This window comes from Alosa alosa, chromosome 22 (assembly GCF_017589495.1).
Source record: "Alosa alosa isolate M-15738 ecotype Scorff River chromosome 22, AALO_Geno_1.1, whole genome shotgun sequence".
NCBI classification, from domain to species: Eukaryota; Metazoa; Chordata; class Actinopteri; order Clupeiformes; family Clupeidae; genus Alosa; species Alosa alosa.
The window spans coordinates 9815195-9842983 of NC_063210.1; the positions used below are offsets into that span (position 1 = coordinate 9815195).

The following is a 27789-nucleotide window of genomic DNA, read 5'->3' on the forward strand; positions in this document are numbered from 1 at the left end:
AGCCAGGTCCCTTGGCAGTAAAGGTGAGCTAAAGATAGAACAGTCAGGGTGAGTGGCCAGAGGTCTCAGAACTGGACCAGACACTCCCATGCACACATACAGGAAATACACCTTGAGCATGCCTGCGTGAACTATATGTTTGTGTTTATGTGTGTGTGTGTGCGTGTGCTTGTGTGCGTGCCTGTGTGTGTGTATGCGTGTGAGTCTGTGTGTGTGTGCCTGTGTGTGTGCATGTGCGTGCGTGTATAGCAGGGATGGAAATTAAATATTTTGTCCACCTGCCACTGTGGCTGATGTATTCCAAAATCAACCAGCCACTAGAGATACGGTATGAAAATGTGATATCATGATTATAGTAACCTAAATGATCACGGTTATTGCCATATTTGCGATACGATAAAAATATACTAACTTTTTCCTTTAAGACAATCCTTTGGCTTGAGTTCTGGAGATATCCAACTTGATCTAGCTATACTGTGTAGCCTACATCATTTGATTTTAATATTTACAGATATCTAGGCTATATTTAACATTTAACATTTATTGGTAACACTATAATAACTACACACAATTGATAATTTATTAAGCATTTGTAAACTATTAATAAATGGCTTGTTCATCATTTGTAAAGTATTGCTCAGCCATTATTTCTTAAGCTTTTATACACAAGGTTATAAATGGTACTACTTAAAAATGATGCAATAATAATTTGTTGATGACTTAATATTTCAAAGTCAAAGTCAAAGTCAGCTTTATTGTCAATTTCTTCACATGTTCCAGACATACAAAGAGATCGAAATTACGTTTCTCACTATCCCACGGTGAAGACAAGACATATTTTACCAATTTAAGTCCACAGACAAACATAACATTCAAGTAAACAAAAAAGTAAGTAAATAAGTAAATAAGAGGGCACATATAATAATGAAAAAATAAGAATTGAAATTGTGCATAGACAGTCAATAAAATACTAGTGCAAAGTCAGGCCAATAAAAGGCTTGGGTAGTTCTGTTTGACCTAAGTAATAAAGAAAGTGGCATAGTGGTGCAAGTTATGTAAGAGCAGCAGAAGTGTTGTGTTTTCAGGACAACAACACCAAGTTGTAAAGTGTACAAGTGTGCAGTGTTCAAGTGTGCAAGTGGAGTAGTGCAGGCGGCCATTGTGGGTCCAATGTCCAGGATGTTATGTAGCTGAGGGTGGAGGGGGGAGAGGAGGGAGAGAGTTCAGCATCCTTACAGCTTGGTGTATGAAGCTGTTAGTGAGTCTGGTAGTCGGGGGGGCAGGCTTCTGTACCTCTTCCCAGAGGGCAGTAGATCAAACAGATTGTGGCGGGGTGACTTGCATCACTCACAATTTTGGTGCCTTCTTGGGTGAGGTGGGTGGTGTAAATGTCCTTCAGGGAGGGAGTGAAGCACCAATGATCCTTCCAGCTGTGTTCACTATCGCTGCAGGGCTTTCCTGTTGTATTCGGTGCAGCTTCCCCACACATGCTCTCAATGGTGCCTCGGTAGAATGTGGTCATGATGGCTGGTGGAGCACTTGCTCGCCTGAGTTTCGCGAGGAAGTACAGGCCACCGCTGAGCTCTCTTAGCCAGTGATGCAGTGTTGGTGGTCCAGGAGAGGTCTTCACTGATGTGCACCCCAGGAATTTGGTGCTGCTCGCTCTCTCCACCACAGCACCGTCGATGGTCAGTGGCAGGTGTTGGGTGTGACCTCTCCGGAAGTCAACAACAATCTCTTTGGTCTTGCTGGCGTTCAGCAGGAGGTTGTTGTCCCTGCACCACGTGGTCAGATGGTCGACCTCCAACCTGTATTGAGTCTAAAATTAGCCCTTGGTGATGAGACCCACCAAAGTTTGTGTCGTCAGCAAATTTCACTATGTGATTGTTGCTGTAGGTTGCAGTGCAGTCATCGTCAGCAGGGTGAAGAACAGCGGACTGAGCACGCCTTAGGGGGGCCCCTGTGCTCAGTGTGATGCTGCTTGAGGTATTGTTACCAACACATTACTACTTGGGGCCTCTGACAGAGGAAGTCCAGTAGCCAGTTGCAGAGGTAGGTACTGAGTCCCAGTTTGTCAAGTTTGCAGATGAGTTGTTGTGGTATTATGGTGTTAAATGCAGAACTGAAGTCTATAAACAGCAATCTCACATATGAGTCTCTTTTTCCAGGTGGGTGAGGGCTGGGTGGAGGCAGAGCAGATTGCATCCTCTGTAGACCGCTTGGCTCGGTATGCAAACTGGAAGGGGTCCAGGGTGGGGGAGAATGGCTTTGATATGTGACATGACAAGCCGCTCAAAGCACTTCATGATGATGGGTGTCAGTGCCACAGGGCGGTAGTCATTGAAGCAGGATGGAGCAGTTTTCTTCGGCACAGGTATGATGGTGGTGGCAGCTTTGAAACATGATGGGACGATGGCTTGCTTCAGGGAAGTGTTAAAGATGTCCATTATTTAACACTTGTTACATACATATGCATTGCAATGATTAGTTAGGATGTGGATAAATGTTTTATAAACCACTTCCTAATACTATAATTCATGATTAACTCAGGAGTTACAAGTGGTTAGTTAATGCTGTTTTGTGAGCTCATCTAAAGTGAGGACTTTTTATCCCTTGCAACACATTTTCAAATGGGTTATAAAGGATACATTTGCATTTATTCATTTAGCAGACAATTTTATCCAAAGCGACTTACACATATCAATTAAATTAAAGGCCAATAGGATAACAGTGAAAGCTGGGAATTGAACCCCCTTTTCAGGCTGCTGTATATATGCTAGCCCAGCTCCTTATCCACTACACTACTTCTGCCCAGTTACAAGCACCTACAACCATGCAAGAGTTTCTGTTTTCTTCTACTACACACTGTTAAGCATTTATTACACATTTGTAAACTATTATTAAATGCTATGTTCCTTGTTTGTAAAGCATTACTCCTACATTAATTATGATCTATATTATATTAATGAATTGATTGTTGTAATAGAACTGGGCAGAGGTAGTGTAGTTTGGCTGGTGGCAGGTGCTAATTTCCATCCCTGCTGTGTACGTATGCCTACATGTCTACTGTGTGTGTATTTGTGTGAGTATGTCTTTATGTGTGTGTGTGTCTACATCTTTATGTGTGTGTTTGTGTGTTTTTATGAGTGTGTGTGTGTGTGTAGTGTACAGTCACTAGAAATATATTAAGTAAGGGATAATGTATAGAACGCCGGTCATTATCAGAAAATAAGTCCCGACAGGGTGGCCAGGACCCCAACACACCAGCAAAAAAAATTAAAATAAAAATCCGGAAGAAAAAAAAACTCTATATGCTTTGCTGCGCAGCGGTTATAATGATGATAGTAGTTAGTCATGTGAAGATGAGATAAGCACACCTGTTGTTCCCTCTAACCACCTTGATATTCACTGTGCAGTTTTGTGCTTAACCTGAATCTAAAAAAAAAACAGCCTTTACAGCAGAACGTTGTCGAATGTATCACCAGAATAAGTTAGTTACCAAGCTATTTAAGGGTTTATCTGTGAAATCTGTGCTGGTGTTTGTTAGCTGTCAGCTAGTGAGCATGCTAATTTGCTACAAAAACTCAAAAGTCTCTTTAAGTCCATAAAGGATACTCCTTGATTTATTTTATCCAAAGCAACAGTAGTACTTGTTTTCAATGTTGTAATGTGTGTCTGTGTACAGTTTTGTCGTTATGGCCAGCGTTGATGTGCAGGAATGATATTCTTGAGTCAGAGCCAGAGAAACTCTGAGTCACTCAGACAGGGCTTGCAAAAACACATAGAAATATGTTTATTCATCAAAATGGTTGCTTTACAAAATCGTATTGAATTTCCGATCGCCTCCACATCCTGTCAGACAAAAGAATGGTTTGTTTTTAAATAAGATAAGGATCCGCTAACGCTCTTCAAGACCATTCTCTTTTGCTTCTTGTTCATCTTGTCCCTCCACGTTCCCTGGCTTCGGAAGCTCCCCTGGTAATCCCTTTCTGGATAGCCGGAGTAGACAGGTCCATAGCGATCCACTCTTAGGGAAACCGGTCATCTGCCTTTGTTGCCTCCACCCCTGCGTGCTAATGTTAAACTCGACGGTGGCAGCTCGGTTGACCGTGAAGGCTGAGTCTCCCCTGACCACCGCGGAGAACAGCGCCCCCTTGCTGTTCATGTAGTGTCCCGGCAGAGTGCTCCACTGGCCCGTGGTGATGTTGTAGCAATCGATAAGACAGCGCAGAAAGTCGTCGCCGTGCCCGTTGCGCATGACGTACAGGTTGTCCCTGTGCGCGACCATGCAGTGGCCGTAGCTTTGGTGATGCACCATCGTGGTGACAAGCGTCCATTTGTCCTCGGCGGGCACGTACTCGTAGATGTCGGAGATGTCCGGAGGCTTCCAGAAGCAAACGAAGATCCTACGCCTGCATACGGCCCCCGCGGCTCCTGCTATGGGTCTCGGGGTGTGCTTTATGAAAGACCATGTCCCCGAGGCCACATCGAAGGTCTCGGCAGACGACATGATCTGCCTGGCGTGCTCACCTCCTATCGCATACAACTTACCCTCCAGGCCGAGTAAAGTGAAGTCGTAGCGAGATTGAGCGGGACCAGGTATGTCAGTCCAGGAGTTTGTTAGCGGGTCGTAGCAGAAGCCAGCATCCACTGACACTTTGCTGACCCCCACCACACCCCCGATCACGTACAGTCGTCCGTCCAGCACGGCCACGCCGGCCATGGAGGTGCTGGCGATCACCGGCAGGTCGGTCAGGAACTTCCAGGCGCCTTGCTCCTCGTCCAGGTGGCACACAGTTCGGTAAGAGTCATGCAGCATCTCCATGGAAGGCGTGTGAGTGCCCAAGGCTATGAAGGAGGCTGGCGTGAGCGACTCAATGTAGCTGAGTATGTCTGGGTGCAGGGACTCTTCTGCCGCCCACTTCAGGTCGCGGTAGGAATCGCGAATGAAAGTGGCGGCGCTCGCAAACAGCTTGTTTAAGCCGTAGGTCGCTGCCGCTTGGCACAGCAACAAGCAGTTATCAGTGTCCAAAATGTCAGCCAGGTGACTCTCTAGCGCCTCCACCTGGAGGAACGCGGCACACTCCACAGCCTCCAGGAGCCGATCAGCATCTGGGATGGGGGGCCGCTCCCCTCTCACCACGGCCAGAGCCACAAGGAACCCCCCTGGATGCAGCCCACCTTGCAGGTAAAGCTCGTCCGTGTGGCTGTCCCGCATTCCCGAGCGGAACAGTCCGCGGAAGTACGCACAGCTACCTGCGAGCAGGGTTCGCTCTACGGTGAAAACACAGCCCTCCACACGTACCTTCAAGGGCCCCGCCAGCTCTTCGCCCTCCCCCAGTCCCGAGGCTCCAAAGTGGGGCACGGTGTCAGCCCTGGGTCCCGGGCAGCTGGCGAGGAGGGGCTCCATGGAGGGGGAAACCCCTGCAGGCTGGGCCAGAAACCGATTGGTGCTCTTCACTGGAACGACTGCCAGGGCAAATTTTGAGGGTCTTCAGAGGGTTCCTGCCCAGGAAGAGTGGCAAACAAAAGAGCGAGTGGAGTGTGAGGAGAGTGTGCGTGCAGGAGGTTTGTGCAGCGTCATACCGCTGCAGCCCTCCTACCCTGAAATAGAGCTGAGCTAAAGATAGCCGTGTCAGTTAGCTAGGGTGTTGCGGGGCCTGCAACACGAGCTGCTGCTCACATGCTGACATGCATGCACTACGTAGACACTCACTCACTCACGCGTGCACACACACGCACACACACACACACACACACACACACACACACACACACACACACACACACACACACACACACACACACACACAAACACACACAAACACAAACACACACACAAAACACACACAAACAAAAACACACACACACACACACACACACACACAAACACTAGTAAGCATAGAGCCTTAAATACACACTCTCGTACGCACATACTTTATTACCTTCACATAATAGTTAACCACAGAAAAGGTAATAGGCATATCTATTGACTATAATTGCCACCAGAGGGATAAAAAAAGCCGTGCTGCTCAGCGTCTATATTGCTATAATTACATTTACTAGCACACCATTAGTGCAAGATGCCTGCATTACTATCATTTGAACCACTTATTACCATCTGACTGATGTATTCATGCCTGTTTTTTTGTGTGTTTTATGAAGTGATCCTAAGAGATATCAGGTTGAGGTGAATTTATAGTTGGCTACACATTCACTTGCATGATTAGAAACACCAAGCCATCAAGTACTGACCGATCCAAGGTCAAAAGCATTAACACCAGTCCACTCACCAGCTGTTATTTTCCATATATGCACATAAGTAATGTGTCAGTACTCTAGTGCAATTTAATCTTCATTAGAATTGTATCACTTACATTAAAAGCCCCACATTTTACTGCATTACAACCATTAGGTGTGGTATGTGTATTAACAATGTGTACTCCATATGCTGACAATATAATGTGTGACATATGCTTAATATTAATAATATAGCAATATCTGTTATGGGAATACATTGATTGACTTCTTGCTTTGAATTTATTTTCATTCATCTGTAGCCCTGTAGAGCAATCCCACAGATGAGAGAGTAGGCAGTTGGCTAACATACTGTACACAAGTTGCTAATAATGTTCCTGTGAAGAAGATAAAGCGATAGCATACATACCGCCCCTGCCAAAACCTTCTGATAAATAAACAAATGGAGATGTGAATGAGGTCGAAGGAATGTTTGCACAGTGCTAAAAGCCAGTCAGAGGAAGCATGTTAGGAGCGTTGGGCCCGTCCATGAGGAAATTCTCTGGAAACTCCATTTGAAATGCATTCGTTAGGGGCTGTCTGCAGTAGGGGTTTGTTCATATGGCCACATGCACGGCTGCCCTTCTAGCAGGATACATACAGCTGATTAGCGTTATCAGCCGCTAGCCTCCCGCTAACCCTCCAGGCGTTCGGTCCCAGCCGGGCTGTGTTTGCTCGGCACTGGAGTCTTGGCATGGGAACCAGGGATTTTCCATGTTTCTGGGTGTCCGTTTGGTTTCTTTCCCACTCCTTTTTTTTATTTTTTCCTTCTTTGGTTCTTTTTTTCACCTCTTTTTCCCCCTCCCTTCTTCCAGTGCAGGCTGTCTCTTCAACATTATTCATGCCTGACTCCTAGTCGGCTTCTTCCTCCTCCTTCTCCTCCTCCTCCATCCATCTCAACACAAGTTTCCATGGAGATTAAGGATTATGGGGTGGGGGTCACTATGGAAACAGAGTCTGTTTAGACAATGAGGGGTTGGGGGGACCCTGCAGTAGATAGAAGGACTCTTAGTGTTCTGCAGTATGATTTACTGACTGCCTAACAGTGTCCAGGGCCACTTCATTCTTTTAGGGTCAAGTCTCTACAAGTCTGGGCATGTCTTAGTGGAAGTAAAATTAAATATAATCTAATAATTGGACATTTTGCCGACCTGGTATAATATAATAATTGTCATACTTTTGATGTTAATCGATGTTAAACAAATGAGAAACTGTACTAGCAAGTGGAAGTAGTGGGTTTCAGGTAGACAGAATTGTTTTGGCAGTCTAAAGGCTGTGGTTGAGCTGTCCAAATGTCCAAATCCCCACGCTCTCACAATCATGAATACAGTGCATTCAGACACACACAGACATAGATTCTCTCGCTTTCTCCCATGCACACACACAGACACACACACACACACACACACACACACACAAACGCACATGCATTTGTATGTCAACAGATGGTCTGGAGATCTGGCTCATCATACTGACCTTTGGTCCCAGGCAAAGAAGCAGCAACACAGAGACTGAGAAAGAGAGAGGGAGGCAGAGAGAGAGAGAGAGAGAGAGAGAGAGAGATGGAGGGAGGGAGAGTTGGGGGGATGTAGGAGGAGAATGGTTTGGTATGCGTATGCTGCTGTTCTAATCACACACAGATGCCTTCAGTCTAGCGTATGTTTTCTGTGTTTGTGTGTGTGTGTGTGTGTGTGTGTGTGTGTGTGTGTGTGTGTGTGTGTGTGTGTGTGTGTGTGTGTGTGTGTGTGTGTGTGTGTGTGTGAAAGTTTCAGGGAGTGGGAGGGAGCTAGGGAAAGATAGATAAGGAAAGTGATGACAAAAACAGAGTTTCTGCTAAATTTGTCTCTGATATTCTATTAGGTTACTGAGGGCCTGCAGATGCATCAAATACCCCTAAAAATACTTCTGCTGTAACTGTACCTTTCATCGTTAGGCTTCAACTTGTTTTGGATTACGTCACAACTGCAGCATGTCAGAGCACATGCACATAAACAGGCACACAAATAACACACATACATACACACACACACACACACACACACACACATGCACACACACACGCCCCTCACATAAAGACACACACCCACACACTGGAGACAGTGAGTCAGCATTACCTATCCTGATGAAGCAATAAGATAACTGTCACTTACAGTCACAACATCTCAAGCATGGACATGCATGTGTGTGGGAGTGTGTGTGTGTGTGTGTGTGTGTGTGTGTGTGTGTGTGTGTGTGTGTGTGTGTGTGTGTGTGTCTGTGTGTTTTGTGTGTGTGTGTGTTTAAACCTTTAGTTGAAACACTCTGCTTTGGCTGTGTGTCTCGGGTGCACTGCAACATGTCACCTCTACAGGGAATAGAATGTTTCCCCTTAAAATGAGAGAGCCTGTTTATGTCATACATGGGTGACAGAAAAGTCAGAGCCAGATGAAATTATTAAAACAATCTCACCCTTTTTATGATTTCTTACTGCCAAAAACACAGAGTGAGTGATTGCCAAAAAAGTAGAGTGAGGAATTTCCTGTGCCAAAGTTTAACTGTGAACTTAACAACCTGTCATCAATCTGCACTGAACTATGTAGCGATTCATAGAAAATAGCTTCTTTTCCAGTGATAAGATCCTCGTTATTAAATTTGGATTTGATGATGACAAACTTGATAACATTAAGATTAAGAGCCATTTTCCAATATTGTGTGTTTTGACAAAGCTTTCCAGTTTCCACTCATAATCATATTAAATGCATTGTCAGATTTCAGGTGTGTAAATAGAAGCGTACCCTCGCATATGGGACCCTCATATTCCTGTTGGAATACTTGTGTCAATCACTCAGCTGTGTGACAGGATTATCCACAGACGTGTGTTTTAAATATCATTAATGGCCGCGAGGGATGTGCTTAGTCAGAATGTACACAAGGTTGCATGATCTAAAAGGTTTGGGAACCACTGCTATAGGCTATGAATACCGGACCATTCCTCATGGAGGAGAAGAGAGAATTTGGTTGTTTGTTTATTTTGAGAGACTTCGGCTTGGACGTTAGCCTGCGGAGACTTCAGCTGTGGAGACCTCACTTGGGAGGCGTCCGCCACTGGACTGCAGCTGGTTTTGGGATGCGGATGAGGACGGCTGGTGTGGTGGTGGGAACGCCGCCTGTGGCGTTGGCCCCTGGTGCGTGTGGTCACCGCGGGCGACGTAGATTTAAAGGGGGGGGGGCAGTTGTAGGGGAGTTGACAGCGTAGGGAAAACCCACGCCCCGACTCCGAAGGGCGATGACTCCTACAGGCAAACACGTGCAGAATCCTGAGCCCAACCCCCATGCTCAAGGGCTGAGGTCAGCGCGAGGGAGACAGAGAGAGATCGGTTACATGCCGATGGAATTCCCCCAACAGTTAGAAGCGAGAGCCAGCAGATGAGACAGGTGCAGGGAGAAAAAAACGAGAAATGAAAAGGAAGGAAAAGAGGAAAATGGAAAGAAGATGATATGAAATGACAGAGAAATTAATCGAATAAGAGAACGGAATCTCTGGAGGGGCCCCGGGCCCTTATTATCCCATCTGGGCTCTAGAGGAGTCGGAGCTTACAAGAGGTGCAAGCTTGAGGGGGTGTATGGGGTGTGGGTGTGTTGTGTGTGTGTTGTGTGTGTGTGTGTGTGTGTGTTTGTGTGTGTGTGTGTGTGTGTGTGTGTGTGTGTCTTTGACTGTGCCTGCTTTTAGTTTATACTGTAATATTTAATCTACCAAGTCAAGACCTCAGGAAATTTTGGAAGTTAAGAAATGTGAACTTACTCACCCTCCCTCCATCTCTCTCTCCCCTCTCTCTCTTTACTCTCCCCCTTCTCTTTCTCCCTCCCTGTTTCTTTCTCCTCCATCTCTCTCTCTTTCTCTCCCTCTCCTAATCTCTCTCACTCCTTCCCTCCATCTCTCTCCATCTCTCCCTCTCTCTCTCTCTCTCTCCATCTCTCTCTCTCTCTCTCTCTCTCTCTCTCTCTCTCTCTCTCTCTTTCTCTCCCCCCTTCTCTTTCTCCCTCCCTGTTTCTTTCTCCCCATCTCTCTCTCTTTCTCTCCCTCTCTTCATCTCTCACTCCTTCCCTCCATCTCTCTCCCTCTTTTCATCTCTCACTCCTTCCCTTCATCTCTCACTCCTTCCCTCCATCTCCCTCTCTCTCTCTCTCTCTGTAACAGTGTGTGGTGGGAAGAGAGCCCTTTCCCTTGCCTGCTGTGCCCAGTGAGTCCCCTGAGGGCTACTACGAGGAGGCCCAGCCTTACGACACCACCATCAACGGTAAGTCCAGCTGCATGCTCCCAGGCCCATAAGCGTCCACCGCTGCTGCTGCTGCTGCTGCTGCCGCCGGCCACAACCCAAACACTGCAGGCCGGCCAACAGTGACGTCCCCCCTGCGCCTGTGAGTACAGGAACAGAAAAGGAGAACTGGGTTCCCTGTGCAGAAGCAGCCTTTCAGAACAGCAGTTGTACTCCCTTTCTGGATTTGATGACTAGCGCAGACTCAATGAACCTGTTGTTTGAATTAAGAGGGGAAGGCAAATGGTTCTCCATACACTAGTGTGTGACAAGCATTTGGCAAGGTATTAGAGATATACTTCTGTGCTGATACATGTTCCACTGAAGGAGTTGAAAACAAAGCATCATGTAACAGCTCAGGAGGAAACCGCCATCATTAAGAACAGTATCGTAACATAAAGCAAGAGGGTGGTAAGATGAACCAAGCTGTCCCCCTGCTCACACCCGATGTCATGAGAGAAGCTCCTGAACCGTTGACTTCACTGTTGTCTTTCGCCCTGTTCAAGCGAGCCGCTATGCTACGCTATGCCTACTCACACCCTCCATAGTCAGTCCCAGCAGACAACGGGCCCAAACAACCGCCGTCGTGAAGGCTGAAGGCTGAGAATAGCAGCAGCATTTTTCTAAAATGTGACATTTTTGAGTGGCAGCAGCAAGCTATTTTATCCTCCTGCATTATACACCAGCCTGCCCGACACCCTGGCCTCTGCAGGCTGTGGAGCAAAAACAGCAGAGAGAGAGAGAAAGAGAGAGAGAGAGAGAGAGGGAAAGAGAGAGGGGGAAACAGCAAGAACAGAGATGGGCTTTGTTCAGCCATGTCCGGGCCTCTGGCAACCAAGAATATTGAATCGGATCCCAGGATGGGATGGGAGATGAGGATAGGGGGGGCCGTCTACCAGATGAGGGCAGGGAGGATGACCCCAAAACATCTGGGTCACCAGCAGTTAGCCCAGTTTCTACTGTGCATAGAAAATGAAGTTGATGAGCAGAACATTTTAATACAGACCTGAATGTTCTAAATCACAGCAGATAGAGGATAGAATGTTTCAGAACAGTGCACATCACGCTTAGTACAGTCAAACTACAAGGAAGAAGACCTTGGAGGATCAAGCAAGAAGGCCATAGATTGAAATATATTGTTTACATATTTATTTACATAAAGACAGTTAAGACCACAATGCATTTTAGGGAAATCTGTGTCACTACTGCCTGCCTTGATTTGAGTGGGGGTTGGGAAGTATTATTAAGGCTCACACAGGAAATGTATCATTCAACATCTCATCGACGTATCAATGAATCATTTGCAGTTTGTAAAAGTGTTGCATGTCTTTGGCTGGGTAAAGGCCACTCCACACACAAACAGCACACCTTCCAGTAAGTATGAACAGTGTCAGGTGTGAGTGTAAAACAGGAACTCACACTGTGACCATGCAACAATGTGCACTATAGGTGCCGGCAAACCACAGTGACCACAATAGAAGAAACATGTTGAGCACAATAGGAAAGACTTGTTGACCTGTGGGTTCACTGTAGAAATACAAACTTCTGTGAATATATCATCATACAGGAAATGGATTAATAAAGACTGTATTTTAGTGTTACCATCAGCATAATATGACATCTTGAATGCTTATTCTATGAATGTTCATGAACTTCCTTGTAAATGTACTGTTTTTAGTACTAACACACAGAACACAGTCTAGGTTTACAGGTTCTAGCATGCGGAAAAAACACTTTCAAATCAGAACATCCGTATCTGATACTATTGTGTGTGAATTTAGTCTGTTTTTCAGTTTCATAGGTGCAGGCACAGTTGGATTGAAAGAATGTCAAAAGAATGTGCCTGCTGAACTTCTTACAAATAAAGACCTTTTTTCAGTCCACAGTTGCCCCTATCTGGCCTTATCTACTCCTCCTCCTCTGCCTGAGACACTGTTTCTTGTTTGTTTTCTCTCTCTCTCTCTCTCCCCTCTCCTCTCCTCTGTCCTCTGTAGATTTTGGTTGTTTTGGTCTCATCTCAGGAGCACGGACATGCGTAGAGGCCTCAGACAATGTGGTCTATGCTGTGATCACGCGTGGTATTCAGCTCTCTTTTTCACTCTCTTTCTCTCTCTGTTCTTCTTCTTCTTCTTCTCTCTATCCCTCGTGCATCTGCTTGGCTGAGAACGGGGCCCTGAGAGTCAGCGAGGGCCAAGCGGTCTCAGCCGAGGAGAATGCATTGGGGGGAGACGCATGCCAACTCCACTGCAACCCCCTCCGAGACAGAGGAATGTGCATGGACGAGCTGTGTTTGCGCCGTGTTTGCTGCTTGTTCTCGTTGTCATGTTCGGTGTTTTTGTCAGTCAGTCTTGCAGGTGGATGAGCTCATTATGAAAAACAAAAACAGAAAGCCGCACGCACAAATGTTTTTGTTGACCAAACATGTTTGTTTTAGAGGTGCATGAGGAACAGTTAATGTCATCCTCACCCCCCACATACTCCCCCTTGTTAACTCTGTCTGCATCTCTCTCACACTCTCTCTCTCTCTCTCTCTCTCTCACTCTTTTTCTCTCTCTTTGTCTCTCTTTCTCTCTCTCTCTCTCTGTCTTCATCTCTCACCCTCTCATCCCTCTTATAAGGTTTTTTTTTTTTTTTTTTTATCCCTGTCTTGTTCCCCTCCAAACTCCCACTCATTTGCTCACGACCCCTGTGAGACAATAACAGAGGAAAATAAAAATCTTGGCTTGCCACTTCAGCCTCGGAATGCAGACAGAAGGCTTCCCATCATCCCCCTCGTTCTCTCCTCCCCCTCGACCCCACAACAACCCCATCCCTCCATCTCCCCTCCTCCTCCAGACCGCTCTTATCCTTCCCTCTCCGCCTTGCAACACCTACTGACTCCCAGCGTGTATTGTGTCCACCAGACGACGGCGAAGCGGTCAGCAGCTCCTACGAGTCCTACGACGAGGAGGAGGTCTCCAAGGGCAAGTCGGGGGCGGCGCAGCACCAGTGGCCGTCCACTGAGGCCTCTATCGAGCTGATGAAGGACGCCCGCATCTGCGCCTTCCTCTGGAGGAAGAAGTGGCTGGGCCAGTGGGCCAAGCAGCTGTGCGTCATCCGTGACACGCGCCTACTGGTGGGTCACCTCAGCACAGTAACTCCCCATACGCTCCACTCTTGCATTCATTCATTTGGCAGATGCTTTATCCTAAGCCACATTGTTATGCTCAATTGTGTTTTAAGCCCCCACCGTCAACTGCAAGGCAGCGCTGCGACCATTGACTTCAGAGCACCTAACCCTAACCCTAACCCTTGCCTAACCCTAGTGCCTTCCATGCAGCGTTGCCTGGAAGACGACGTTGGGGGCTTAAAACACTAAACACCCAATTGTTACATTGTCCCCGGAGCAACTCGGGGTTAAGTGCCTTGCTTAAGGACACAACGGTTGAACCCACAGCTTTTCTGGCTACTGCATGTAACAAGTACGCTACCACAGCCCACCACTCTAACTTGACACTCACACCACAGCACACGTACTAGTAGAATGAGTGTGCAGGGTGTACTTACAGCTTAGCCACAGCTGAATGCAAATAGTAGTATTTCAAACTTATATGAGCCCAAAGGAATAATCTGCGTCACTGTGTGATTTTGTTCTCTGGAGTGTGGTAAAAAGCAAATTGGATTCCCACATGTGAATATTGTAATACTTACTGCTAGTCATATGTGAACATTTCTGCTATTTTTTATGTTTCATGGACAGAGAAGGAATGATAGTAGGCATTGAACCATGCATCATTTGATATAGTGCTAAAATGCAAATGTATAAAAGTAAAAAAAAAATGTTTATTTAAGTTTAATTTTAGTGTTAATTTAAAGCACTCTTAGAAAAAACTGCTAGAAAACAGCCTAAAAAATAGATATATGGGTTCCCCTGGCCTCAATCTATATTATATATATACTTTACTGCCATGACTGATTGGCTGTTTGAGCTCAGCTGTGACTCGACAGCGTGGACGGCCTTTGCAGGTGCTTGTGGATGCCCTCACTTAGCCTCTCCCAGATCCACTGGGGCCTCCCCTGAAAAATCGAGTGAGACTCGAATCATTAAGGGAGTCATGACTGTGTAACACTGTCAATCTGGTTGCTGTGTTTTTTAATAGCTGTTGTTTATAGCATGTCACGTTGGCCTCAATAGCAGAACCAGATGCTATCAAGAAGTTGGAGAGCGAGCTACATGAGTGAGATTCATAAACCCCTCAGGCTCCACAGCTTAATCAAGAGGGAATTCAAGCTCTATGTCATTACAACTCTCCTCCATAAGTCCCCATATGAGTATCATTTCAGATGAACGATGTTCTGAACAAAGTTCATCGATCGCACTCCAAACTGTTTCTCTGTGAAGCATGGAGGCATCTCCTCAGAGCAGAAGCTATTCTTTTCATCTGGGCCAACTGGACTTGTAATTTTAGGCAAGGGTTCCTTTTCATCATCCAGCGTTCGGTTCAACACATCAAACGCATCTCACGCCGAGCCGTACCACCGCCTTTCTCACTGTACCCACTCACATAGCTGGAGAAGGGAATTCAATGCCATTGTGAATAAATCAACTGGATCTGACGAGGCTTTGTTTTGTGTTTTGTGTTTTGTGCTTTGTCTCTCTCTGTTGGTTGTGGCGTCCTGTCTGAAGTGCTACAAGAGCTCCAAGGACCAGACGCCGCTGCTGGACGTGAGCCTGGTGGGCTGCTCTGTCATCTACAAGGAGAAGCAGCCCAAGCGCAAGGAGCACAAGCTGAAGATCATCCCACAGGGCGGCGAGGCCATCGTGCTGGGCCTCCAGAGCAAGGAGCAGACTGAGCAGTGGCTAAAGGTAGGGCTGAACCCAGATCAGGGAACAGTGGGTCTGATGGATGTTGAATTGAAGTTATGGCTGATCCCAGATCAGGGAGCAGTGGGTCTGAAGGATGTTGAAGTGAAGGTACTGCTGATCCTGGATCAGGGAGTGGTTGGGTCTGTAGGATGTTGAAGTGAAGATACTGCTGATCTTAGATCAAGGAGTGGTGGGTCTGTAGAATGTTGAAGTGAAATTGGTTTCAGGCTGTGGATCGGTTCTTCAGATGGCAGCGGGATGCAGTGAGAGTTTGTTACTGTTGGATCAGTCCTGAGACTGCAGAGCAAAGATGTGGTGGTTGTCTTGGATCAAAGATCAGGACATGGTGCATCTTATGGTTGATTTGAAGCTTTCATTTTTTGTAACCAAAAATAAAACAATCTGCCATTTAATAAATACCTTGTGCAGTAGTGATTCAAAAAATAACAACCGCTTAAAATATACTTTATCTACCATATTTTGGGTGATGACATTGACTTTGGTCTACAGAGCAAGAAGCAGACAGCCATTCAAGAAAGCATAGAGCTTTTCTGATCCCAAATAAGGTTGTGGTGGCTGTCATGGTTAAAATGAAAGGGGTCTATGAACTTTACTACCTTTGACTGCATGTCATTTTGAGTTTTCAAGTGGGCGTCCACAGAAGTGCCTGTCATATGTCAAGTGTGTCAAAAAACGTTTTCTTAGTCACCATTCCAACAGCAACAGCAAAACACTTTTAGATAGCCCATGGGCTTTAGCTGGGATTTTCTTTTTTTCTTACAGTATTTTTGGGCAGATTTCGTATTTTCGGGGGATTTTATGTGTTTTCCTGTAGTCTGGCACCTAAGCAGCCATTAATACGCACCGAGTCCGGGGTTCACGTGGTGTTGGAACTCTCTGGTCTGCCACTTTGGGCCTCTCCAATAATAGCCCGGGCAGACGCTCCAGCCGCGGAATCTGCAGCACTTATCAAACCAGCATGTGCTGGACAGACGGCCGGCCTTTGTGTCACGAAGCCACGGGAGAGACGCTCCTCTCCAATATTGCCAGTCTCTTGAGGGCTCGTCCAGCTCCTAATCTCAGACAGAATCGGCCAGGCCTGCGACAAGTTAAATGGATGCGTGGGGTCGACTACTAGACGGTGGTTAACTACTATGCAGCTGCAACACACAACAGCTGGTGTTGGGGTAGTTGTTTGGGACAGAAGGTGTATTTTAGGAAATGGGGGTTTTCAATGTGGTGGTGGTTGAATTTGTAGCATAGTTGGTGTAGAGGAGATAAAAGAAATGATGATCCGGTGAAAGGTCTCATCAATGTTATAGTCTGTACAGTATGTGTCCTTGCTGACCAAAGGTATTTATTGACCGTGTTATCATGAATATACTCACAAATACTTACAAATAGTCCTCAGTGCATGTGTGTAGTCATAGTCATGCTCTGTGTGTTAGGAGTGTACTTAACCTGGGTTATTTGCCCATGTTACCTTCTCAGGTGATTCAGGAGATCAGCCCCAAATCCACAGAAGGGTCCGACGTGTCCGACTCGCCGCGCCTCATCTGCACCAAGGTACCAAAATCAGAACCTTTACATTGCATGATGATTATTTTTCTAACAAGTTCCACTCTTATCTAACATCCAACAGAGGAAACACTACCCTTTGAATACTGAGAGTGTCTTAAAAATGCCTGAAACATATTCAGAAGACTTCAGTCATCATCAGTATACACATTTCCATGATCAGCACAATGTAACCATAATCACCAACAATAATGGCCACCATTTTCTTTTGAAATCAGCACAATGCAACCATAATCACCAACATTAATGGCCACCATTTTCTTCTGAAGTCAATCTTCTTATAACATCTTAAACTGAAACCAGAGCTGTGTTGTCTTTAGCTCAAGTGCCAAAGCTCATCCATGCTGCAGATGAGACTTGTAACAGCCTCATGGGAGAGGCATACATTACACTAAATATGTGTAATTATCTCGACGATCTCGTTGTCTTTCATCTGGCTGTCATATGGTGGGGATTACCCGGCTCTGGTGGAGTTAGTCAGCAGTGGCTTACCATGTGGTGGTCTCCCGACAGGGCGAGCTTGGCGAGAGATACTCAGTGGCGTCAGAGAGCGGCAGCAGCACAGACAGCCCCGCCGAAGCCCTGGAGGCTCGCGACGGTGAGGATCTCATCACCATACGTCACCATGGAGATGTCAGCGATGTGTGGCTTTTTTTCCCCCTAATCTCACTGTGGTATCTTTTGGTCTTTTCTGAGCAGTGAAGAAGAAGTATGGAGCGGGCCTGAAGTTCAGTAATCTGATGAACATCGGGAAGAAGAAGATCTCCTCTTATGACAGTCCAGAGAAATGTGTGGACACCTCCGGTAAGTGATGAAGAGAGCGCAAGAAGCACTTTACCCATTTTTCTGTCCATGTAATTATGGTTACTTTACATCTCATAGAGCAGGGATTCATTGTTCAGATGTGTGACATAATTATTTTCATTATCATAATGTTATCATTGTTTTGTTTTGCTCTGTCTGAAACACACACACACACACACACACACACACACACAAACACACACACACCCACTTGCAGGTTACCTTAACGTGCTGGTGAACAACCAGTGGCGCTCGCGCTGGTGCCTGATCAAGAACGGCCAGCTGTGGGTCTACCAGGACAAGAGCAAGGGCAAGCCGGCCCAGCAACCGGTGCCGCTGGGGGGCTGCCTGGTGCTGCCCGACCCCAGCCCAGAACACCTCTACTCCTTCCGCATCCAGATGGACGGGGAGCAGCTTGCCACCCTGGAGGTGAGAGGGGGGAAAGAGAGAGTTAGAGAGAGAGAGAGTCAGAGAGAGAGAGTGAGAGAGAGAAGTACAAATGGCATATCTGTCATGCCAGTAAATCATATTGAATATTTACATAGAAGAAGTTAACTGTGTAGTTATTACATTGCATCAGTACACTACTGACCACTGACCACACTAAAGTGTCTAGGCTTTATGACTGTCCAGAATAATGTATAGGCATATAGTAACATAAACCTAAAACTAGCCACAATATAGTCAAGGCTGAGTTGCTAGTCTCATTGTGTGGCTGAATAAGCAGTATGTTGTAATGGACTGGAATGAATCATTCTGTGTTTAGCTCATGTTTAGCTTCAGAGTGTCAGACATTTGGAGTCTGTGTACCCTCTCGCAAGCAAATCATGTGGAACAAGAGCATTTTCGGCAGAACGTGGTGCTGTTGGGGCCATACATCTTCATCTGCTGTGGAAATGACTTGTGAGAAAGTCCCTGAAGCTTTAGCAGACAGGTCATAAAGCAGCCCACCCAATTCTGTTTTTCTTTTACTTTCTCCAATTTTTTTGTGAGGGGGGGGGGGTAGTGAGGGCCATCTTTGCCACCTCTTCATGATGAAGCCCCATCATGCGGAGCCCTAAGCCCTTAACCCCCTCTCTCGGGCCCTGAGGGGAGAGGGTGTGGGTCCGTGAGGCAGCGATGGTGTCAGAACTCGGTACCGTTTCAGGCGCCAGCAAACCGCAGATCTGCATTCCATTAGTCTGCTGATGCTGTAGCACAGCGGCCCTCTTCCCAGCAGTGAAGACATGCTGATGTATACACTCACACACACACATACACACATATATACACATACACACATATACACAGATAACCCACAGACAGACACACATATGCAGACAGTCTACAGTCAGACAGAGACACTTACATCTTACATCTTACAAACATGACCACAGACATTTATAATGTACCTCTCATCCAGGCACACACACCCACACGCACGCATGCACACACACACACACGCAGATGTAGACATCATCATTACCATCATTTATGCATACTCATACAGCCCCCAACTCACACGCGCACACACACACACACACACACACACACAGATGTAGACATAATCAAACAGCCCACGCCCGCATACACACAGTCTGGCCCATGGCCCACAAATGGTGAGTAACATGGGGCTTCAATCTCTGGAAACCCCCCTTACACACCGAGTCTCCCCCAAATCCAAATCGCTTGCCTGATTAGTGTCTGGACCACGATTTGTAAGCACTTTACATGTTTTTCATCTCTCTCTTTTTTTTCTGGTGTCACCCCACACACACACACACACACCCCTCCATCTCTCATTATTTCACCCTGCCATTGCAATAAACAAGGCATTATTAAACTGCGCTTGTGAAACAAGATTCTTGGCAAGATGCTAAACAAGCGACTTCCTCTCTCGCGCATTCTTAGACACACACACATTTTTTTTTTGTGCGCTACAGTCTGTCGCCTGTTTCAAGTAAAAGCAGCGAAAGAGTAAACAAAGCCAATCGTTACCAAACCATTACGGTGGGATTACTTTTAATCGGTACAGTAGGGTTATAGACTGTATACTGCAAGATGTATTTGTTTGGCAGAAGTTATTACCTACTGTAACTTACTGTACAGGCAACCTGTGCATTTTATCAGTATGCATACTCCTTGATGAATCACGTCTTGAATGTGAGCCCCATCGAGATGAAAGAAACTAGTTTTTCTGCGTTCCAGTTTGTGCCAGAGCTGAATGAAGACGTAACTTTTTCCCCAGCGTTTACGAGCACCACTGGGTCTTCTGCTCTTGCATTATGGGCAAAAGCGTTCAACCCTCGCAACCTTTTTCTCTCTGTGTGGTCTCTCCACTTCTCCCATTTCTTGCCTTTGTTTTTCATTTCGTTTTTTCCCTCCTTTTTTTTTCACTGTCCGCCCACCTCTTTTGTGTTCCCAGGCCAAGTCGTCGGCCGAAATGGGCCACTGGCTGGGCTTGCTGCTCTCGCAGACGGGGACCAAGACCGACCCGGAAGAGCTGGCCTACGATTACGTGAACTCGGAGAGGATATCCAGCATAGTCAACGCGGCGAAGACCTCCATGTAGTAAGTAAATAGAGTGTTGGTTTATACTCAACATCAGATAACCTGCTACAGAATACTACATTCACAGAACACTTCCATAAGCCATAGTCATGATTTTATAATAGTACTAACCCTGTACTGTGACTCTTTCAGTTATGCATCAGTTGCAAAACACAATGAAATGATACAATGTATTGCTTTGGATCTTCTGCTAGATTTCACACATTTTTGTTTACACCTTGACTACTGGGTTTTTCCAGACCCCTCAAGCCAGATATTGGTTACAAGACATGACTGGAAACGTAGTGTGAAAACCACGTCCGGGCTTTCAGACTACAAAACACAACTCAGACTCTTGCACACTTGTGGGTTTCTGGAGAATGCGTAGGTGCAAAGGTTGCAAAAGCCAATGCGAACAACAATTATGAGAATGATGTAGAAGAATTTTGAAGGGCAAAGTGATCATTCATTGTTGTCATTGTGTGCATGTGTGTGTGTGTGTGTGTGTGTGTGTGTGTGTGTGTGTGTGTGTGTGTTGTTTGTGTGTGTGTCCACAGCCTGATGCAGAGGAGGTACTCTGAGCCCAACACTTACACAGACAGTCCCCCCTCCGACCTCCCAGGATCGGATGACATTTACGATGACGTGCCATCCACCGAGAACGAGATGGAGGTGAGAGAAACATCTGACCACAACACACATTTAAAAACTTACACAGATCCAAACATTGATGGAGGTATGTAACAGGTTTAGACAGGCCTGATCAAACATTTGTGCTATCCGTCCTTTATACACTTGTGGTTATGGGTAAACATGGCATCTCCAAATGGACACACTACCTATTACTGTACAAATGGAGCAGTACTTTGCAAGTGTTTTTGCATTTGGCTTGCTTAGTCTACACAGTTTTTCGTGTACACACACACACACACACACACACACACACACACACACACACACACACACACACACAAAGTTATGCTCACAGCACTAAAAAAGCTGAAATATTTTCCTGAGAATTTCTCATTGCGGTCAACCCATGTGGTGTATACCATGGAGAGTTGTGTTTGTGATGTTTGAGCATACCTTCTCTGATGAACACAGTGGGATTGCTGCCGTGGGTGGCGTGTTTTTGAGTTTCTGCTCAAAAGGCCGAAATAATTTTCTCATGCCCGTAACACTCTGCAGCTTTATATGTTTTGGCTTCAACACGTGAACTTTGTACATGATTTCCATCTGTACTGTACATTACAACATGCTGTAAATGCCTATCAAACTATTTCCATGAAAGACTGCAAGCACTGAAACTGCAAGCACTGATTGTGGTGATATGGGAGCAGGGGCGCTGCTAGATAATTTGTGTCCTATGACAGACAATAATTCTGGGCCCCCCTGTCAGTGCTGGGCCCTTAGAAACCCCCCCCCCCCCTCCCAGCGGCGTCCCTGTATGGGAGACTTTGTTTCTTTGTAGTATTCACTCACCTTCACCTGAAGTTTTACTCTTGAGTTTTTTTTTTTCTATAGCTCATGTTGTTTACACAATGAGGGCAATAAACACCATTAGATGATAACTAAAAACACTGTAATGAACTTAGTCAGTGTGTCTTGATGTAATGTGCATGTTATAATGTTGTGTCAAATGTTCCTCTGCGCTTGCCATACCAGGAGGGTCTGGAGAACGGTGGCGAGGTGCTGACGGTGGAGCAGGACTCGAAGGACCGGCTGTACCTGGACCTGGTTCCCGTGCGCTCCTTCCTGCACACCAGCTCCCCCGGCCACACGTCTCCGCAGTCGTCGGCCCAGCCTCAGGGTCAGCAGCAGCCACAGCCGCCGCCACGGGACGGCAGCCCAACGGAGGCCCCCGCTGAGGAGCCGCAGGAGAACGCCTACCAGGTCAGGAGTCAGGGGTGAAAGGTCACAGGGTCACGGTCGCTGTTACAGAAAGTGTTGAGATGGCAATAAACACATGAGTTAAGGGAGAGTGCTACTGATTACGGAAGTTTATTACCCCCACACCACCCAACCCCCCCGGATACTGCAGGAGGGTGGATCCACTGAACTCTTCCTCTCACATACACATTCTCATTGTGACCATCTGCTTAGGGATTGTACTGTAATCAGGGCATTGTTTGTAAATAGAAATCCCATAAACACTGAACCAAGTCAATTGGTGTCACATCTCTGCTGTGCATCTCATATCTCATTACAGGATGTCCTCCCCAACGAGGAGCAGTACGAGTCCAGCCTGCCCTGCGACACGACCCCACCACCCAAAGCTGACCCCGAGCCCCCGTCCTATACCAGCCCTCGTCTTCACACCCAGACCCAGAGCCAGAACCAGACCAAGTCCCAGAACCAGACCCCGACCCCGACCCAGAGCCAGAGCAAGCCCCAGAACCAACCGGACCCAGAACCAGACCCCTGAACCCAGACCAAGCCCCCAGAGACCCCCACCCAGACCCAGAACCAGACCCAGAGCCAGAGCCAGAGCCAGAGCCAGACCCAGAACCAGAGCCAGAGACCCAGACCCCCGACCCGACCCAGAACCAGACCCAGAACCAGACCAAGCCCCAGAACCAGAACCAGAACCAGACCAAGCCTCAGAACCAGTGCCAGACCAAGACCCAGCCCAGCAGCTTCCTCAGCCAAGAGACCACCAAGAAGGCAAACACCAGCTCCAGCTCCAGCACCCACCTTCAGCCCCATGTGGCCTCCCAGACCCCCCAGAGCCCCTCAACCGTCCGGGGGAGAGCTGCCAGCGCGGACAAGGCCCGAGTTCCTGTGGCAGGTGAGCAAGCGAGCAGGCAGGCTGCCCCCAGAGTTCCACAGCGAGAGAAGAAGCCAGAGTCAGAGCCGGTACCAGGGCTCATTGGTCTTAATAAGCTTAATCGCATTTCCCCTTAGCCAGTGGAATGTGCCCTCCTAGCTGCAGCTCCGACTGCAACTTATCCCCCAAGCACGTTAGCCTAATCCACGTGAAGCTGTGTGTGTGCCGAGTATGTGTTTGGAAACAAGCAACACGCTTAAGACCGTGACTAAGCACTGAGCTGCACCCCCCACACACACACACACACACACACACAGACACAACACACACACACCACTCATCATTGACTCCCACATTCCTCTCTCTCTCTTGACCTCTAGCGTGCTCGGGGTCGATCGAGGTGAGGCTGGGGAAGAACCGGACGGAGGCCGACGTGCGGCGCTACACAGACGAGCGTGACTGTCTGGAGAAGGAGCGTGAGGAGGTTAAGAGCAGCCTGGCCACCTTCCGGAAGGAGCGGCGCGAGGCCAAGGAGGAGCTCAGCACCTGCCAAGGTACCACAGCGCCACCTACTGGACACTGGTCAAACACCAACACACAGGCACACTGGGAAGTGGAAGAGAGCACCATAACCAGGGTCTACACCAGGGGTGTCCAAACTACGGCCCACGGGCCAACTGTGGCCCGCCACGCACTATAATCCGGCCCGCCGAGCATTTATTCATTTATCATAGATCTGGCCCGCCACGCACTTGGCCTGCTGAGCATTTAATTAGGTCATCATAGGCCGCTCGCTGTTTTCCAGCGATAGACGACGTTGTGATTAACTTTAGGCTACTGCAAACTGTTTTACACTTTTCTTAGTGAGCGTTTACAATGGCAATGTCAAAACAGCTTGTTACATCGAGATACATAGTATCTCCATTGTAGCAGATCTAACTAATGCTACTCCATGTAATTGGGACCACATTTGAGCGTGCACGAGAGGGAGAGAGTGAGACAGATTCCAGCTGGCTTGTCATTGTTGATAATTGATATCTCCTTTTTATAAGAAACTTTTAAAAGGAAATCGCGATGGCAACAGTAGTTCCCACTGCTGACCATTTATAAACTGTGAGAGGGCACAGCACTAGCCACAGCACTAGCCATAGGAGAGTCTTGAAAAGAGTCTTAAAGTGACAGTCCACCATTTATAAATGAATTAAACAACATCAAATGAACAGTATTTCTTAAGAAATTCATTTTCTACAACAAAATTACTTTGTCATTTAAATGATACAAAACGTTATATATATACACATAATTTTTTGTTGTGTGGCCCGCCGGCCATTTTTTTGAAAACCCAATGTGGCCCTTGAGTCAAAAAGTTTGGACACCCCTGGTCTACACTTAACAAATGCATGACTGATTTCATTGATCAGTCACTTAAGTGTGAATATCACAAAAATATCACAAGAATAATGAGTTGTCCATGCACACAGAATTTATAACTTGAAAATGTGTTATGTACATTTATAATTATTGACAAAGGTACTTAAAAAAATATGATTTGGGAATGTTGGTATTCTCGTCTTTAATAGTGACACAGCCAATACAACAGTATACCTCTATTATGTGTCTATGTAAGTCTGCCTATCTTGTGTTATGTATACCAGTGTGTTTACTATATGGCGGACGTATGTGTGTCCTCAGACCCAGCGAAGCAGGCCATCCTGGAGGCGTGTCTGAAGCTGAAGGACGAGGCGTGTCGGGAGGCGGAGCGCCGGCGCGTCGAGGTGGAGCTGCGTCTGATGGAGGTCAAGGAGAGCCTGAGGAAGGTGGAGGCCGGCCCCTTCACCCTTGGCACTACTGTGGACAGCAGCCTGCTAGACACCACTGTGGTCAGTTGGAGCCTCTCTCTCACACACACACTGACTCAAACACACACATAAACACACACACATACTAACACCCGCAACACAAACACACACACACACTTTCATGCACACACTGACTCACACCCACCCACACACATTCATACTCACACTGTTTCACACCCACAACACACACACACACACACACACACACACACACACAATCTATTCTCTCTCTCTCTGGTGTCAGCACTCTTCCAGTCCAGTGATTAGATTTAGTGGGCTGTTCTTTGTTAAATGAACTGAGAATGCTGTCATTTACTAGCTAGCTGGGCACTCACACCTAACTTATTAGCGCTTATTTAATGGACTGTTCTTTGCTAAATGAGGTGAGAGAGGTCTCACTTGCCTCGGATGGCCTTGCTGAATAGATTTGGAAGAGAAAAAAGGTGGCTATTTCACAAACATTGGCTCCCCAACAATAGCAATATCCCACTGATGCTGATCTGATTGCTTTCTGCTCTGGATCAAATTCTAAACCAAATTCCCAGATGAGCACTGTTCTGCAGACCTACTGTTCTGTCTATATGCAGTAAAATATCTGTTTGAAATTAGGGCAGGGACTCTGGTGCACAGCTACAATTTGCCTTCTGTTCTTCTGTAGGTGACATGAGCCAGCCTCATACTGTTATGGAGATGTGTTTTGGCCACAGACGGTATAGTGTGCGTTTTGATTCTGGACCACAGCTGTGCACTCTGTTTGAACCGAGACATTTGGACTGGGACTCGCATGTATACGCTGCTGCTACGCTGGCAGAATATGCTGCATGTCAGTCGCAAGGGCCAGCGTGGAATTAGCCTGTTGTTTTTGTTATATACGGCCGGCGCGGTGTGGATGTACAGCTGTAATTTCAGAGCTGCCAAAAACTTAAGGAGTTTCTGCACATCTTCAGCCTAAGCGCCAGTGTTAGAGTGCAGCTTAGCGTTCGGGATGAGGTTCTAAGCCGAAACGGACCGAGGGCTCAGGCTTGATGATGATGATGATGATGAGGGTCAATTACGCTCGTTTGCGAACGGAAAGATGGAGACCATATGCGTTCCCATGTCCAGCTCCTCCTGAAGTCACTCAAGATGTCATGCGATGACCCAATATTTTCCAGTAGGGGGTTATCGGGGGTGCGCCGGTCTGATTTCAGTCACACAGCCTTTCCTGAGCTCCATCCTGCCCCCTTTTGGCAGAGACGCCACATAGCAAATGATGGTTTGGTGTTAACAGTGTCGGAACCAAATTAGACAGGGCTTCCATTTTAACATTGTGCAATTGCAAAGCCCGTCAGTTCGCTCCAATGCTGCCAGTTCATGGTTCTTTGCATCAGACTTGATGAGTTTGGCATTCAGTGGACAGTTTTGTAGGGAGTCCAGTACACACTGCAGAGATGCTAGAGGAAGCAGAAAGGTGGAAATGTCTATTTGAAGGAAGCAGTCCAGCCAAGTAAGCCTCCCTCGGGAAGGGTGACTATAAACAGGACACTGAATGTTGTTTGCGTATGCAAATGTTTGAAATGACTGATGGCTTGACCTGAGGGAGGCTATTGTAAAACAAATCATATTAACGGTATATACTGGCACACACATTATAGAATACATTTAAACAGACACCCATTAAAGTGGACAGGTGTGCTGAGGGTGTGTTTGTGACTAACTGCCCTTTCTCTCTCTATCTCTCTGTCCAGTCTAAGGCAGTTCCCACATTTACTCCAGCTCCGGTCCCTGCTGCCCTCACCAGTAATGGCGACACATCACCAGTCAACTCGGCCACAGCTTTGAAAAACAGGCCTCTTTCCATCATGGCCAGCAAAGGAAAGGTGCTCGCCAAGGCAAAGGTCAGAATGGCTTTCACCCCTTTCAGAAGAACTCACAGAAAGCACACTGTCATGAAGATTTTTATATTAATATGATACCTCGTCTTATTTCTTAATAGTTTGTTAAATATATTGTCTATGTTTACACTTTTACACAGTATGCCCTTTTGACTTTTATATAAAGGAGGCTCATCACTCCTTTTAGAAGCTCTTATAGACCCTTTCAAGAGAGTTCCATTATCAGCATCATAGTTGGCCCCACAAGACTTCCTTTTTAACATTCCATATGTTATCTTAATGCAGAGGAAGTAGATTGGGAACCAAATAGAATGTTCAAGCATTGTTTTTGTTTTTATTGTTGAAAGGGTCTATACAAAACACATTTTCAAGAAGACCTATGTTGTAATTATTTATGTATTATTTATTTAATTCACCGTCTTGTTTTCACTTTTACACAGTATGCCGGTTTGTCTTCCATTATCAGTGTATATTTTGTTTCTGTTTGTAAATACTTGCCTCAAACTCCTGTGTCCTCCTTTCTACAGGAATGGGAGAAGAAGACTACATCCTAGGGACGAGGAGCGGTTCACTTGATACAACCAATGCTGATTTCTAAAGGGCCTTTGGCTCGACCAGGCTGCTTCTGCCTAGCAGGACCAGAGGTGGGAATAACTGCCCTATCCTCTCCTCTTGTGTCTGCCAGCCATGCCCCCTAAAAACCTGCTTGTCCAATCAAAGACACAGACAGTACTGAGTGACAACAGGTATCTTCTTTGACACAGCCCACCACTCTGCCTCCCAGGACAACTAATGCCACTGGACAATGTTTGAATTTGGGAGTGACAGGACGACAACAAAACAAGAAACTATTTAATATTTGTTTGTTTGTTTGTTTTTATATATGAAAAAGGGAGGGATTTTAATAACATTGCATTTTTTTCCAGACTTTTTTCAATGA

General features: G+C 46.5%; 2 protein-coding genes across 2 annotated transcripts in view; one reads left to right on the top strand and one right to left on the bottom strand.

The window, feature by feature from the left end:
• The window catches only part of afap1l2 (actin filament associated protein 1-like 2), a 51353-nt gene that overhangs the window by 23247 nt on the left and 317 nt on the right, over positions 1-27789 (top strand). Inside the window, exons 5-21 of the mRNA XM_048234018.1 lie at positions 10475-10574; positions 12587-12670; positions 13496-13707; positions 15259-15438; positions 16930-17004; positions 17530-17614; positions 17716-17820; positions 18038-18249; positions 20225-20370; positions 20907-21021; positions 22015-22242; positions 22559-22751; positions 22808-23137; positions 23497-23670; positions 24809-24996; positions 26703-26852; positions 27377-27789. The exon at positions 27377-27789 is cut by the window's right edge and continues 317 nt beyond it. Of these exons, the coding sequence (XP_048089975.1) occupies positions 10475-10574; positions 12587-12670; positions 13496-13707; positions 15259-15438; positions 16930-17004; positions 17530-17614; positions 17716-17820; positions 18038-18249; positions 20225-20370; positions 20907-21021; positions 22015-22242; positions 22559-22751; positions 22808-23137; positions 23497-23670; positions 24809-24996; positions 26703-26852; positions 27377-27403 (2604 nt within the window). The 3' untranslated portion in view covers positions 27404-27789. The remainder of the gene's footprint in view (positions 1-10474; positions 10575-12586; positions 12671-13495; positions 13708-15258; positions 15439-16929; positions 17005-17529; positions 17615-17715; positions 17821-18037; positions 18250-20224; positions 20371-20906; positions 21022-22014; positions 22243-22558; positions 22752-22807; positions 23138-23496; positions 23671-24808; positions 24997-26702; positions 26853-27376) is intronic.
• On the bottom strand, positions 3706-5567 carry LOC125287497 (kelch repeat and BTB domain-containing protein 13-like). Its single transcript, XM_048233364.1, has one exon. The coding sequence runs from the start codon at positions 5408-5410 to the stop codon at positions 3899-3901; it is 1512 nt and encodes a 503-aa protein (XP_048089321.1). The 5' UTR covers positions 5411-5567; the 3' UTR covers positions 3706-3898.